At 37.7% G+C, this 15,615-nt stretch overlaps 1 protein-coding gene across 7 annotated transcripts in view; it reads right to left on the bottom strand.

The window, feature by feature from the left end:
• Window positions 1-4,193: 4,193 nt before the first annotated feature.
• Window positions 4,194-15,615, bottom strand: part of LOC134804055 (PAN2-PAN3 deadenylation complex subunit PAN3) — a 30,129-nt gene continuing 18,707 nt past the window's right edge. For all 7 annotated transcript variants that reach the window (XM_063776939.1, XM_063776947.1, XM_063776942.1 and 4 more), the window contains 5 exons: window positions 13,522-13,658; window positions 12,784-12,862; window positions 11,900-12,015; window positions 10,823-10,985; window positions 4,194-10,099 (listed from right to left, as the gene is read on the bottom strand). In XM_063776939.1, the coding sequence (XP_063633009.1) occupies window positions 9,974-10,099; window positions 10,823-10,985; window positions 11,900-12,015; window positions 12,784-12,862; window positions 13,522-13,658 (621 nt within the window). In that variant the 3' untranslated portion in view covers window positions 4,194-9,973. The remainder of the gene's footprint in view (window positions 10,100-10,822; window positions 10,986-11,899; window positions 12,016-12,783; window positions 12,863-13,521; window positions 13,659-15,615) is intronic.

Raw genomic sequence — 15,615 nt, forward strand, 5'->3', positions numbered from 1 at the left:
ATAATTTCATGCACTGCAAGCGAATTTAACTGTTCAAAGTATTTAATTAAATTATTTTTGTTCACATTACCCCTATTCCCCATAAGAATAAGCAGTGTTGTCTTAGAATTAATATTACTGTCATTTAAAATTTGTTTTAAGATATTTTCAAAGCTACTGTGAGGCAGACAATTGCTGATTGTACTAAGTCCCTTTAGGTAAAAGCTTAAAAATGAGCTCATATTGCTTCCAATTTCATCAGAATACATAATAACATTAGGTTTAGGTGTGCTTTGTTGTGTAGTGTGGAAGGAGCTATTATCATTTACATGCTGTTGTGGTAAACCGTCACACAGGCTTAGGTCGAGTAAACTGGTCGACGAATGTTCAGTCACTTGCTTACATGACTGGGCATTGGTCAGTGACTCAAACCGTTCTGAATTAAGCTTAATCTGGGATATTAAATCATCCATGGCCAAAGAATATTCATTAATCACCTTTTTAGAACTCTCATTTAATTTTTCTAAGGATTCTATGGAATCCTCCAAACTATGAATTTTTAATTTTAAAGTCTGTGTGTCGGTTTCATATTGCAATTGACTATTTTCTAACTGGGCAGAATATAAATCTAACTTATCCACTAAATTAACATTAATTTTACAAAATCTCAATTTTTTAAAAAACAATTTATTTATTTTTGACAAGTTTTGGTTTTTTTTTATGAGTCTATTTAATTTAATATATTTCTTTAGTTTGTTCCCGCTGCAATTTACTAACCTTGGTGTGGTAGTATCATAGGCTAAATCTGTAGTGGCCACAAGGTTTTCAATTGGTGCGGTAACCAACTGAGAGTCGGGCCGGACCAGTTCTTCGAACAAGCTCTGAGAGTGTGCCGCTGCTGCATTGTGTTGGGCCTCCTGTAGCTCATAGATTTGTTCGTGGGCGTCGTGCAGTGCTCTCTCCAATGAGTTGATGTCCTTCAGGGCCTGCTCATACGCAGCACTACACTCAGTGAACCTGTCAACCGTCTCCTGAAGCCGGGCCCGCTCTGAATTTACATTATTGTAGTCAGCTTCTAATGAGCAAAGTTCCTTTTTAAGCTTATCATTGCTACTAAGTACTAATAATAGTTCCTTCTCACTGTCTTCCCTTTCACTGAGCAATTGAGCACAAGATTCCTTGGATATTTTCAACTCCAGCAAGGTAAGTTGGAGTTTATCAGTCTCCTGCTGGCGAGCCGCTGCGGCTGCTCTGCGGGTAAGCATTGTAGACAGTTTTGCAATTGAATTAAACCCAAAAATAAACAAGGAATCGCTCACTCAAGCTAAGTGATATTTAGGTACGTACTTACGTGAAATAGTGACGATTGACTGTATCTACACTGCGTTCTAACCCTGTACAATGATCAACGCTTTATTATAAACACATTTAGTGAATATTAGTGATAAAAAAAAACCAGACAGGATTCCAAGGCGAACGCAGGTTTCAAACTTATAACCTGTAACGGCTACAAATCTGAGATATTACAAGACACTAGTAAACGTCACTAAAGCACTTCACTTATTATGTATACATAAAACTTAATGTTAAAACTATTTGATTCACACTTTTAATGCTTAATATAACATGAAATATCACTAAAATTCATCTGTTAGTTTACCAGGGTACTTGCTAGCACATATTTGAAAAAAGTTTGCCCCTCCTTCCTAAGTAGCGCCATACGATTCAGGGGCAAACTTAAGTCAATCGAGTGTTGTGGCTACCCCCCCTTTTAAGGATTAAATTTTTATAGCCTATAACCTGGCCGGGAATTTTCTCGACAGATTAGTAAAGTTTTCATCAAAATCCGTTCAGCCGTTTTCACGTGATGCGCGTTCAAATAAACAGACAAACAGATAAACAGATAAACAGACAAACAGACAAAAATTCTAAAAACTGTTGGAACGTGTTCTGTTATCAATTCTAAGTATCCCCAGCCAACTTTTTTTCAAATATCTTCCATGTACAGACTTTCGACCCTCTTCAGCTTTATTATATGTATAGATACATTTCTGTTAAACTTCAGTTCAGACAAATGTAAAGTGCTTATGTAGTTCATCATTATTTCGTAACAAATCCTAGGTGAGGCGACAGCGACTGGGAAAAGTCAATATAGATTTAAGACTTAACTTATAAAGACTTTTTTTGTGTTAAGTATTCGTTCCGCTTACAAAGTAAGTAAAAATACTGCCTAAAATGTAGCGTTTTAAGGTATCCTTTTTATTTTAATATTTAATCATACCATTGGTAACCGTTAGGTTGGTATTGGTAATAAATGGTTGCCAAGGCCAAGTGACATGATGGGATATAATTTCGGCAATAATTTAGAAAACACAAATTAATATGTTTTGTATAGCCTAGTAAATACTCAGAAGGCTTTCATGTAGAGTTTCTACAACCACGTTCTCATGCAGCATCAAAAATTATGCCACGCCGATTTCACGCCGATCACGCCGCCGCCGCCGGTCAAAAAATCATCGGACGCCGCCGCCGATGATTTTGCCATCGGCGCACATCTCTAGTAAGGAACAGCATGCACTTTAGTCTCAGGCGATGCCGCGTGGCGGTAACGATTTCCATACAAATGGAACTATGCCCAAAGTCAAATATTACAAAAACTTTTTACAAAAGAAATTAAACCGACTTCAACGGTAACGCGTTGACATAAAAAATGATAATATTTTATTTCATCCTTTTTGATGTCGGTTTAATTTTTTTTGTAAAAAGTTTTTATTTTACCATTTTTAGTTTTAACGCATTGTTAAGAGCGCGACGCATGATCGAAAAACAAGATCATGTTTAACACTAAATTCGTGTACCTATTACTTTAGTAAATATGTAATCAGGAATTTTCTCGAGTCCGTCTGGGAAATTATAATTCCTGTCAACTAAATCCATCCGCCCGCCCCGCCACTGACCCAATCCCTCAGCCCCCCGATCACTCAACCTCACAGCACATCAACCCCTGATCCAGGAACCCCTCGATCCTGAACTAGCACAGCAACCCTTCAACCGCCATTCTCCGACCCCTTAATCCCTGACCCCTTAACTCCTAACCCTAACCCCCGATCAGTAGCCTTACCAGCTTACCACGAGTTTGACATTGATATATTTGCTAGCATGTGTGTAACTTACTTTCTATGCATCTCGCTCGTACTAACCTTAGTGTGAGCGAGATGCATAAAAAGTTACATTTAGATGCATAAGACGTTAGCGAATATGTCAATGTCAAACTCGTGGTAAGGCTACAGTTGCAGTACATCAAATTGGTGGTTTTCGGAAGCAAATGCTCGAGTTACTTTAGAAAACCCCGAAATCACTTAACACGTGCCTTTAAAAATTGAGGAGTTCCCTCAATTTCTCACGGATTCCATCATCAGACTAGAACCAAAAATAATACGGAAACACCTTGGAAGTAACTTCTATCAAACAAAAAAATAATTACTCAAATCGGATCACAGGTGCCGGAGTAATCGCTGAACATACTTACATTAAAAAAAAATCATCATCATTATCATCAAAATAATCATCATCATCAGGTCTACTTCATCAAATTGGTGGTTTTCGGGAGAAAATGCTCGAGTTGCTTAAGAAAACGCCCAAAACACCATGCATGTGCCTTTAAAAATTGAGGAGTTCCCTCAATTCCTCATGGATCCCATCATCAGAACAGAATCAAATTAAAATGGGATCAAGTCGGAGGTAGCTCCTTTCAAACAAAAAAAGAATTACAGAAATCGGACTACGGATGTCGGAGTAATCGGTGAACGTACATAGAAAAAAAAAAAATAATTGCCACAACCGAATACAGAACCTGCAGGAAATCCTCCTTCTATGAAATTGAAGTCGGTTAAAAATGTTTACAGAAACACTGAATTTGGCATTTTAAAAGGCATTTTAATAATTTTTCTATGCGTTTTTGCCCTTTTTTGGTACAAATTTATTGTTTTTATTTTTCTTCCATACAAACTTTCTCCCCCCCCCCCCCCCCCCATTATCTTATTTATCTTTCTTATCTATTATTAGATTTTGAAAGCAAAGTAAGCGAACAAGCGAAGCAAAATAAGTACTTATTACCATTATTCTACACTTTACCTAGACCCAATATTTAATTTTTAACCCATTGTATAATTTGCAGAGAAAATGGGACTAAGTAAAAAAAATAAACAAATATATAATTTCAAAACTTTTTATTTGTTAGAAAAAAATATACACTTATAATTATCTCAAAATATTTCCTTCTTAAGTTTCATAACTTCAAGACAATGAAACATTGGCCATCAATACATAGATCGGAATTTGTAATATAACGGACGTAGGGTACGAAAATATACACAGAGGTGCGTTCGACACGCTGGAAACTTGACCTCATATTAACAATGGGTATTCAGTAAAGGTTTAAAACATATATATTGATATCCTCACGAAAATTGGTACATTTAATTCTCTATTTTATACATACGTTTGATTTTGCATAAATTGAATCATTTACTGGACGTAACATTTTTGTAACCGTGTCGTAAGACCTAGCATCTCATTTATGTACAACATTATAATTATTTTCCTAAACCAAATTATACAGTTATTAGTTTACGTCTCAGCCGCCAAAGACAGGGCATGGCTCAGCGCGATGAAAACCCACGTTGATCACCTCTCTTTTATACGTGTGTGAGTTTCCGTTGCTAGCCGGACGGTTTCGTCGGTGACAACTGAGCACAATTCGTTACAGATGTAGAGCATAATTGTTTTCCATCGTATCTTCTCGGAAACGTTCGTATTAGTCATGCTACTTCAGTCAACCTCAGTACTTTTTGTACCGAGACTGACTGAAATATCAAGACACGTTCGTGTATATAAATACGATGGAAAATAATTATAGAGTTTGTGCGGAAAGAGAAGAGTCGTGGCAGAAACGGGAACTAACATTTTAAATTTTATATGGCAATCAAACACCTGTCTTGTAAAAAGTAAACAAACTTCTGTCATTGTATATTTTTATTAATAAAAACCGCAAGTTTTACGTATAAAATATTTTCAAAACACGATAAAACCGTACATAAAACCACAAGGAAAATATTATATTTAACATTGTTCGGTTTTGTCAGCGGGAAGAAAACGGCTAAAAGCCGACTATCGACTTAAAAAAAGTCGCGGAACGTGTTTCCGCTGTTCACGGGTATTGATGTTGTATTTAATATTAAATAATTACCTATTTAATAAGCCCCCTAAGTAACTTGTCTCCGGTACATAATCGGTAAGTATATTCATTCAAAATATATTAATTTTCATAAATATGCAGGTCATTCATGATCTTTAAAATAACTGACAAATAGGCTTGATACTTGCCATTTTATGCATATTTATATGTAAAAATTTCTAATAAAATATTTCTTTATTTGGAAGTTCGTTTACTAGGTTCTGTTAGTTACGAAATTATATTTCATATTTAGCAGTGACTTTTCGGCGAAGTAAAATATCGTGAGATGAGAGAACCGGACATATCCCAATAAGGCCTACCTACATATGCACTATTTTTATTCATATTCATATTTATTATTAAGAATGTACACATACATTACAAGTCAAGTTTACAATGGGTGAAATATATCCCAGATAGTAAAATTACAGTTCTATTGCCCAATTTCTACCCGATCTACCCGGTTTTGTATTAAAATAACTGTTGGACTGCACAGATTAGGCATTACATAAATGAGACTCTATCTTGTTTGGTACTAAAATTACAGTTGTATTGGGCAGATTCTTAACTAGTTTTAGGAGTTTTTGTCAATCGCACTGTCACTTTTTAGTATCTGAGACATAAAAAGAGTGTGTTTTAAAAAGAAAACTAGTGCCTGCGCTAAATCAGAGGATTGAGTTGGCGAGCCTACACCGCCACCAGGCTCCGTTTAGTAAGCCGTGGTAAAAAACCGGAACAAAAGGGATTCAAGTATCATGACCTTTAGTGTCGTACTATAATCACGTGACCAGTGTTGTCAGCATAGCAAAAACCATAAAATAGTACTGGCGCGCCCTCAAATCCCACGACTCTTCTCTTTCCGCACAGACTCTACATCTATATATTTCAAGTTAATAGCGAACCGAACGCACCCTTAAGCCCGTCATCGACTTGACCCTCTAGCACAAACGCGTTTATTGCGATGACTACTCGACTTATATAAATTAGTTTATTATTACTTGTCTTCTATAAACATTGTGCTAGAGGTGTCTTTCAACTTGGGCATCAGATTTTACAGTAATGAGCAACAGGAGCAAATAATGTGGCAAGAAACATATCATTTTAAAATCAGCTAGAGTACCTCTGTTGGCAACGGTTTGAAGTTAACAGTTTATTGCTATTATTATCAAAATTTGAGCTCTTTTGGCTCCATTCTCCTTAACCGTCGCTCTAGAGGGACTCTAAGAAAAGGAGGGCCCAGAGTACGTATACAATTTAATCGTCGACTTGACAAAAAGCTTTGTATGAAATCACGCGTTGTTATATCCAGATAACAATCTATTTAAGCAATGATCATGAACATCATAGGTACAAAGCTTTTAGATGGCGACGTTATATTGTCATTTAGTTCCTTTGTAACATACCTACTTTACAAACTCCACAGCCTTTTACCGTGGCGAGCATCGTGTGCATATTAAAGCAATTTAAAGACAAACTAAATTCAGTCAGCGTTATTCACTAGGACAACATCGGTAAATACGTAACTTTGATCTACATTATATTACGTGCACCAAAAATTGCGTAAGAGAGTGTACCTAATGTTAGTAATGTCCATAAAACAATTTTCGAGTTACGCCGATCGTCAACACCATTGTTACCTTAGAAAATGACGTCCGCTATTATTTCAACATGTATTGTCTTTGAAAAGTTTAAGCCATCCACACACCCGCCGTGGTTACTTGGAAATGAAAATTAGTCTAGTAGTGGATGATAAAAAGGAATTAAATTGTTTCTTACAGCTAAATATTCATTGTTCTCGTTAAGTAGTACATTATTGTTCATTCATTTTGGGCCCCACCAAGCAATACGTACAAATTCAGATCTACGTGGCATATCATTAACGTTAGAATGCTATTCGCAGTATACCTAAGGGCCTTGCGGGTGTTTCCACAGGTATCGACGTACACTTCGGATTCAATGTTAGCGAGGTTCCTTTCTAATGATTGCGTTTACTTATTTATGATGTTATAATAAATATTATGCCAAGTTTATTGGGTAACCTACTGTAGGTTACTTATACTTACATGCATTGGTCGAGTTTAAACGCAAAATTTCATCACCTCAGGGATGACACACTTTACCTCGCATTGGAACTATCAGAATTTCCCATATCCGCTGTTACGTCCGTGGTAAACCCCGGTCCCAAGCCGACATAAGAATTCAACCGTATAGAAGCGACACTTATCCCATTAGGGTTGGCAAACCCGCAGTTGCATGATTATGTTCTGAAACATAACTTATTATTAAGAGCGTCGCTTCTATACTTCGATTGATAACTGTTATATTTACCCTCATTTCTCACGCAAAACCTCAGTTCAACGTAAACTGTTACGTTCGAGACGCGAAGACACTGACTCCCCTCAACGCGTCGCTCTTGCTCGGTTGTTAGTATGGAATGTTTGTTGCGTTTGTTCAGGCGGCTGTTCAATCTGGGTGAAATATTAACTGGACTAATATACGTAACAGCACCAACTGATACAGCCTTGTTAGAATTGTATCATGTGTACCAAATTGTATGTTTTGTCTATTCTAAAATAAGGCTAGGATTCGAAAAACCCCTGTATTCTTAGCACAGGAGCGCTGCGAAAGTAGTTCGCGCGCAAAATAGACTACGCGTCATTTTCTACCCGTATTAATAAGAGAGGGATGGTTAGTTTATCTCGCGGGCCAGATACTGTGGCGGCGTTCCGGTGCTAAGCCTACTGTCAGTAAGTATCTACCCTATTGCCGTCATCGGGCATTCATTAACTGACGAAATCGATATTATAAAAGTCTAAAATCAAGAGCAATCAAAACTGAAACATTTTGCATAGAATTAAATCAAATACACAATATTCGTATTGCTCTTCAGTATATCGTGATAATTTATGTACGAACCGACCTACCTAGTGTGGCACAACTACACCTGGTGTTTTAGTGTCGTTGGTGCTATTACAATATCGCTTGTACAAAGTTATCAATGCCGGCGAGACGCGGGACAAACCCTCATGCATCAGCCGAGGACAGAGTTGCTCGTAACGGCAAAGATAACTTTGTAGTCCAGTTTGACACTTTATTGTCATTTCGTAATACATCCGGGGTTGATCAAATAATCTAGTTGCTCATTTAGTATAATTTCTTACTAGACCCTTCGCATAGACGTCTGCCAATGTAACGGGACACAGAAACCGTTCAAAACTGGTTATTATTCACTGACCGCTATATATTCTTGGCAATCAACAGCGATTTTACATTGCCAGCTTTAAAACATATACACGGAAGAAAACTTTAAAACCACCACTCACGTTCAGTTTAATTGCAATTTTTTTCTGACGACGTTTCTGCAGCGTACATAATAATTTGTATACCACTGAAACCATATAGTTGAACGTTTCACATGAGGCAATAGGTACTTGCACGAACAAATACTCCTCGCATCCCGGTACATTGGCAGAGCTTTAGCGAGTGTGGCATTTTATTACAAAAATATGTTAATTTCATATTGCACGGTGAACACAAAGGTCGCGAGCGACAGCCGTATTTGTACTGTTTTTAAAGCATCAACTCCTAATAACCCTACCTCTCGTCAATCTCGTATAACGGCGTAAAATATTCATTTTAGCGCGTGGTAAATAATTCTGCCTTGTCAACAAATTCGAATTATGGGCCACATTCGCTTGTCACAATGACGATAATATAAAATGTCTCGTGGACTTTATATTAATTACCAAGGAGATTATGTAAAAAGTAGCTCTTAATTTTCTTAACTGAACCCAACCTTGGCTAGTTTGACGACAGTTCGATTCATATTTATAACAACTAATGCACATAATCTTACTACATAAGGTGTCCGTATTGTTCAACTAATGTACTTAGTTCACACATTCAAATGGTTAATAAATAATTGTAAAACAAACTGGCCGTCAGTGCGCGGTAAAGTACCTATAGTCTGTATATTTAGTTATATAAATAAAAGTAAACAAACAATTTGTACATTTTTGGGTAGTTATAACATTTATTGGCTAACTGACCAATTACAAAACCGCCTGGATCATTCACTGAACGACCTGACTTTAACCTAAATTATTTGATCATGTAATGTTTTCATCTACCCTCAACTGCCATTTGAGGGTAGATTTTGTTAACTTTTATTTAAATACCTAAAGATACAGAGTATAACCAGTGTTTCTACTTTTGTAAACAATACAAAATTGTTAAATACCAATTAACAAAGAGTTTATCAATTAACACATTTCAGAAGTAAATCCATTTAAAAGTTGCATAAGTAGCAAACTAGTTATTACAAGATGTTTTTCCACCTTCCTTTTATTTACATTAATACACTCGTGTGTAATTTCTTGTAGCTTTAACCAGCTACTTATCGGGTAAATCTATCGATCGCTAACAAGATTATGACATCCCATTTGTTTCATAAAACTGAGAGATCCTTAACAACTATCGTCTGTTTGTTAAGATTTTTAAAGAAATCCAAACTAACAGAACCCCGTCGACTCGATCATTCAGCTAAAGATATAATATCGGAGGGACGTGATTATGGTAGCTTACATTCCTTTAAATATCTAAAAGAACAGATTATAGTTAATACTCAGACAAAAACCGTCAGTTCGGAAGAACTAGCGTGTATTACCAATACTTCAACAGTCGCAGTCCTTGTTCCAGAAGAGTCGACCAAACTAAATGTTCACCTAACGTTAGACAAGTGTTGTGAGATCTGTGCGGTTAGTTGGTGAGGTGCGAGCTGGAGGCGGCCTGGGTCACCTCCTCGAAGGACTGTTCCAGGCAGTGCTTCAGCTCCGCGTACGACACCACGAGCACGCTCTGCTCGTCTCGAGACATCAGTTCGACCTGTGTGGTAACATTCACATTTAATATGACATTAAATTTGACATGACCAGTGGCCGGAATTCTCGTGGTTTCAATTGTCATTAGGGACTTCTCCTTGATCGACTTTTGATATACCGATATCGATACAATTTATACATCATAAAATAAAAGTAGAGGTTCTAGATAACTTTTGAGTAAGTAGTTGAAAATGTGAAAAAGAGATGTGCAATAAAAACAATGAAAACGTAATAGTTAATTGTTTCACATTTAAAATATTACTTTAGTTGCGTGTTCTTTTTTCAGTTTCACGTTCATTGTTTTTTTTAATAAGTACCTAGTCATCTTTTTTCCATATTATCTGCTTAAATTACTTCTTTTACAGTCAAAATATCTATTAACAATTATAACATTTTATATTTTTCTACTTACGTTGTATCGATATATCTGTATCGGTAGTCGATAAATGAGAACTCCCTATGTCGGTTCAAAAATGCCACAATAATTCCGGTCTCTGGACTTGACATCTGGACAAGAAACAAGACTGAAAGCATTAATGTGTTTGAGTTATTTTATGCAAACCCATTACCACCACCAGTTGTAGACGGTACTATGTATGTACCTATTTATTATGTTTTTATTTTAGCTCTCTCATTTTACTCAGGTGAGCTCAGTTTGTTGCCTCAGTTTCCACTCATTGCCTGTGTTTGGATATATATCGATATGTATCGAGTTTCAAGTACTGACCCGGTTGGATGAGCCTCCGTCCAGCTGGTTGAGGGAGTGCGCCAGGTGCGCGTGGTCGAGCCACGGCCGGCCGTCCGCGCCCACCGAGTGGAACAGGTAGTCGCGGAACAGCTTCAGCATATAGCGGTCGCCGGTCTCTGACCACGCTGGGTCCATGTTCAGTCTGGATGATAAACAAGTGAAGAGTTAGTTGGGTCTACCATCAGTAGCATCAGCCGGCCTAGCCAAGGAGACAATCGCTTGCCCTGCGACAACGAAACGCTCTTTCATACTAGTGCAACAGTGAGAGTTACGTTTCTCTCGCTACGGAGCGTAAGCGATTGGCATGTTGGCTACGCGGCCTGGTCCGTAATGCTTGAAATCAAGTTGTAGCATAATTACAGAACAGCTGCAATTCGTACAGGTCTTTCATGCATGCATTCGTACTAGACATAAGCCGTTATCAATGTAAATAAAAAGTAAAATAACTTCTATATGGTGACCCGGTAGTGTTTGTAAACACTTCATAAAACGTAGTCTTTGATATTCCACGGTACAGTAAGAATCTGGTATTAATTGTGTGTAATTAAAAATAAAATTAAGAGACAGTGGACGTCACGACGTTGTTAAAATCAATGGCCGCTGTATGAGTACCGACAAACAGATCAAAACCGCGAGTTTATTAGTGTTATTACATAAAAGGTGCGTGGTAGGCTGGTAGGCGTAGAACTCGTTTCAACGACTTTAAGGTTATATAGGTAGAGATGCCTCCTGTCCACACTGTGGTAAGCAGACTAGCTTACATTTATTAGCAGAATGTATTATGTATCCCGCACTGCATAATACATTCGGTAGAGATAGAGACATGCTAAAAGAGAGCGAACTAAAGGACGTCGAACTTAAAGATGTCCTTCTGTTTTGCAGAAAAACAACAAGATTCGAGGAGAATAGTGTGGGAATGCCGCCGAGACAATAACCTGCATTTCCAACTCCAGGGAATCGGGCTGAATTAGCGCAGCGAGCGATTGACAGCCCGCCTATTCCCTACACTACATCTATATCCATATCAACAAGGTTAGGTAAAAAGTAGGCACTGACTCAGGCCGCTCGTTGACGACGCCCAGCTTGATCAGTATGCGCAGCAGCCGACCGTTGTCGATCTCGCGCGCGAGCTGCTCCTCGAACGCGTCCGCTCGTCTCTCCAGCGCCTCCACCTGTGCAGATAGCTTACCTCGTTTATAACTGTAACAACTTGCCTTCTCATTCACACTTGGTAGTAGCAAGTGAAATAGTAATATCACCCCTTCCTTCCGTTTGGTTTGGAGATTGATTAGATCAGTCTTAACAAACTGGGCTGTACCTACAGATGTAGTTCATAATTATTTTCCATCGTATTTTCCAGGAAACGTACGAACGTGTCGTGCAATTTCAGTCAGTCTCGGTACAAAAAGTACTGAGGTTGATTGAAGTAGCATGACAAATACGAACGTTTCCGTACGTCTGCACTGCAGTATAACGACAATACACTAGACTGGCCTAATTTAAAGTAGACCTTATCTAGTTGCAACTCGTTTATAAGCTGCTTCGTTTTTATAAAATCATATTATATTTGGTAAAAACCCCGTTATCATGGATAATTTACTTGGACGTAAAACAACGTGTTAAAACAAATGAAATAAATTACTGCCATTTCTGCGTATTGGATCACATTACGGTTAAAATATTATACAGCAAATTTTGCTAAAAAAAAGTAGGTATCAAGTTGTAATGTAGTCGTAAAATATACCTGTACGGTAACAAAAAGGATCAAGGGGAGATTGTTCGTACTTTAGACTTATTAAAACTATAAAATAAAAAAATGGTTAAACTCGTACTCGTAAATGATTGCTTTTACAAAACCCGATAAGACGTAACGGACATTATTAATAAAGAAATTGTATAAAGCTAACCACGAGTATAATAATGAATAATCCATAAAGTACCTGTGTGTAGAATCTGGCTCCGATCATTGGCATGAGATCCGTGACGGACCGCCGGGCGGGCGACGTCGACAGCAAGTACCTAGTTCATATCCAACCCGCGTTAACGTACGCACGCAACCGACACCACACTCTTAACACATTCACTGCCAACAACACGTATTTGTGTTCATTTTTTACTGGACACGGGCGCCCGGCACCGAAAGTGTTAATATGAGTGGGGCTTCAGCCTTGAGCGTTGAGCTAAATTGCGTTTTTTTATAACGGTCAAATTGAAATAAATACCGGATTTCTTCTTTATTTCCTGCTTTATAGCAATAACAGTATTTTAATGCAAAAAGTGGACACTTTTGATGTTTGCTCTTTAAATTGAATACAAAATCCAGTAATTTAAATGCGATAATAACATAAATATAGAGTTTTCGTTGCAGTAAAGAGATGCATGGCCTGGACATTCAACATTCTTAACTAACTCTGATATTTAATATAAATTAAACAAAGATTAAAATAAAAAAATCACGTATAAAAAGTTATTCGGCATGTTCTATACTTAGTAATTTTGAACAGAATCCTGAACAAAGAAGTATCCACTAAAAACCAGTTCCATTTTTTTTGGCCTTATCTATGACCAAGAGTGAAACATAGCTGATCCAAAGATTAACCACCTTTGGGTGGAATAAAGTTTGATATTAACTATATGTATGTAGGTAGGTATAGATGAGCAAAAAGATCAGATCATACAGTATGAGGTTCTTGAGGTCGGCGGAGTAGGTGCGCGCGACCAGGTCCATGGAGGCGGGCAGGTTGTCGCAGTGCACCGTGCGGCACGCCAGCGCCAGCGCGAGCCGGCCGAGCGACGTGAGGTCCTCTTGCTGCGCCTGGACAATATGATGAGGTTAACTTGTGGTATTCTACCTGTCAGTGTCTTTGCGTCTCAATCTCTCATTAAGTAAAATGTGAGACGCAATACACATTCGACAAAGAAATTGGATAGGTGGAACACCATCCTAAAGGAATGAACCGATAAATATAAAGAAAGAAAATTAATAGACCGCGGCCCAGGAGCAAATATCGTCAGTCATCGCCTCCCGCTTGATACTTAGCCAGATGATAGTTTAAATGCAAAAAAAAAATAGTTTAAATATAAATAAAAGAAACCGTCAGCCGGTTGTATAGCGGTGGAAAGACCGTCAGTTACTTGCATAAACATGTAAAAAATACGCGCCTACCATTTATGTCCGCAAATCCGTAAGGCGTTTATTGAAATGCCTGATGAAATCCTATATGCAAAGATTCATGATTTAGTTATTACTATAATAAAAAGATACATCGGTTATTTTTTACATGTTTATGCAAGTAGCTGACGTTCTTCCACCGCTATACAACCGCCTGACGGTTATTTTTTAATTTACAATAGCATCTAAACTATCTTCTGACAAAGTATCAAACGGGAGGCGATGACAAATTTTATTTTATTTTTAACCAAGTAACATTTTAGTCCTATAATTCTAGTTTTTATCGCTAAAAGCTTGTATAGACGTCGTATTAAGGTTTCAGAGATGACCACCTGTCGTATAAAAGCGTTTGGCAACACCTTTTTGCTCTATAGGCTTATACAGCTAATATATTCTATAAGCAATTGATGTAAAGGTTTACTTCATCATTTTATAGAGCCGTTATAGGCGTGTACTATAACAGGTTCAAATATAACCACTATAAAACAATATTACTGTATACTAGTATTTGGAATCACTTTTATGCAACTAAATACGCTATTAAGGTTCCCTGCAAGCCACTATAGTTTTGTGTTTTAACAGTGACAATAACCCAACTATACAACGATGTCCCGGAATCCAGCGGGCTCAGCACGGTTCCATTTTTATCGACTATCACTATGCGCGTCCCTTTCGCACTTACATACTTGTTAGAACGTGACAGGCATGGTGACAAGGGATAAAAACGCAACCGTGCTAAGCCGCCAGGACAATTTACACTTCGATAGCTACTAAAGATCGGGAGTAACGAAAAAGCCGGGCTTCACACAGAGCATTTAATGACAACTGTTTTAAAACAAAAGGTAAAAACAAAATACCATAAAGACATAGACAACAAAATGTATAAAAAGTATAAATAACATATAAAACCTTATTACTCGTATATTAGTCCGCGACAAACGATTTTAAGATATAGTGGCTTTAGAGATCACTGCTATAGTACATAATACTTTAGTAGTTTGCGCTATTAAGGTTCCCTGCTAGCCGCTATAGTTTTGTGTTTTAACAGTGACAAAAACCCAACTATACAACGATTTTAGGATATAGTGACTTTAGATTTTTGGGTCTTTCACTTAATATTAACCCAAGGTGTTGAGCTATGGGGTACGTCAGCAGACTGTGACAGACCGTTTAAATTACAGAAGCGGGCTCTTAGAATAATATCTGGTAAGGCCTACGATCATCCAGCTCAAGCATTATTTAAGGAGCATAAAGTCCTCACTCTGCCTTGTATCTTCATCTTAATGGCCTGCCAGCATGTGAGGTCTAATCTGGACCAATACACAACGCGCGGTCAGTGTCATGGTAGAAATACCCGGGGTGCACACCTGCTACTTGTCCCGCACCGCAGACTCGCTAAAGCCCGAAAGTCACTGGCTGTCCTAGGTGTCAAGATCTATAATACCTTACCTAGTGACATAATTACCTCAGCGAGCGCTAAAATATTTAATTATAAGCTTAAAAAAATGTTGTTTGACCTGTGTTGCTACAGTGTGAATGAATTTATTTTAAGAAAGGTTAAAAATAACATTAGATAAAAAACTGAGAACTTAATGAGTAA

The sequence above is a fragment of the Cydia splendana genome, chromosome Z, assembly GCF_910591565.1.
Source record: "Cydia splendana chromosome Z, ilCydSple1.2, whole genome shotgun sequence".
Taxonomy (NCBI): domain Eukaryota; kingdom Metazoa; phylum Arthropoda; class Insecta; order Lepidoptera; family Tortricidae; genus Cydia; species Cydia splendana.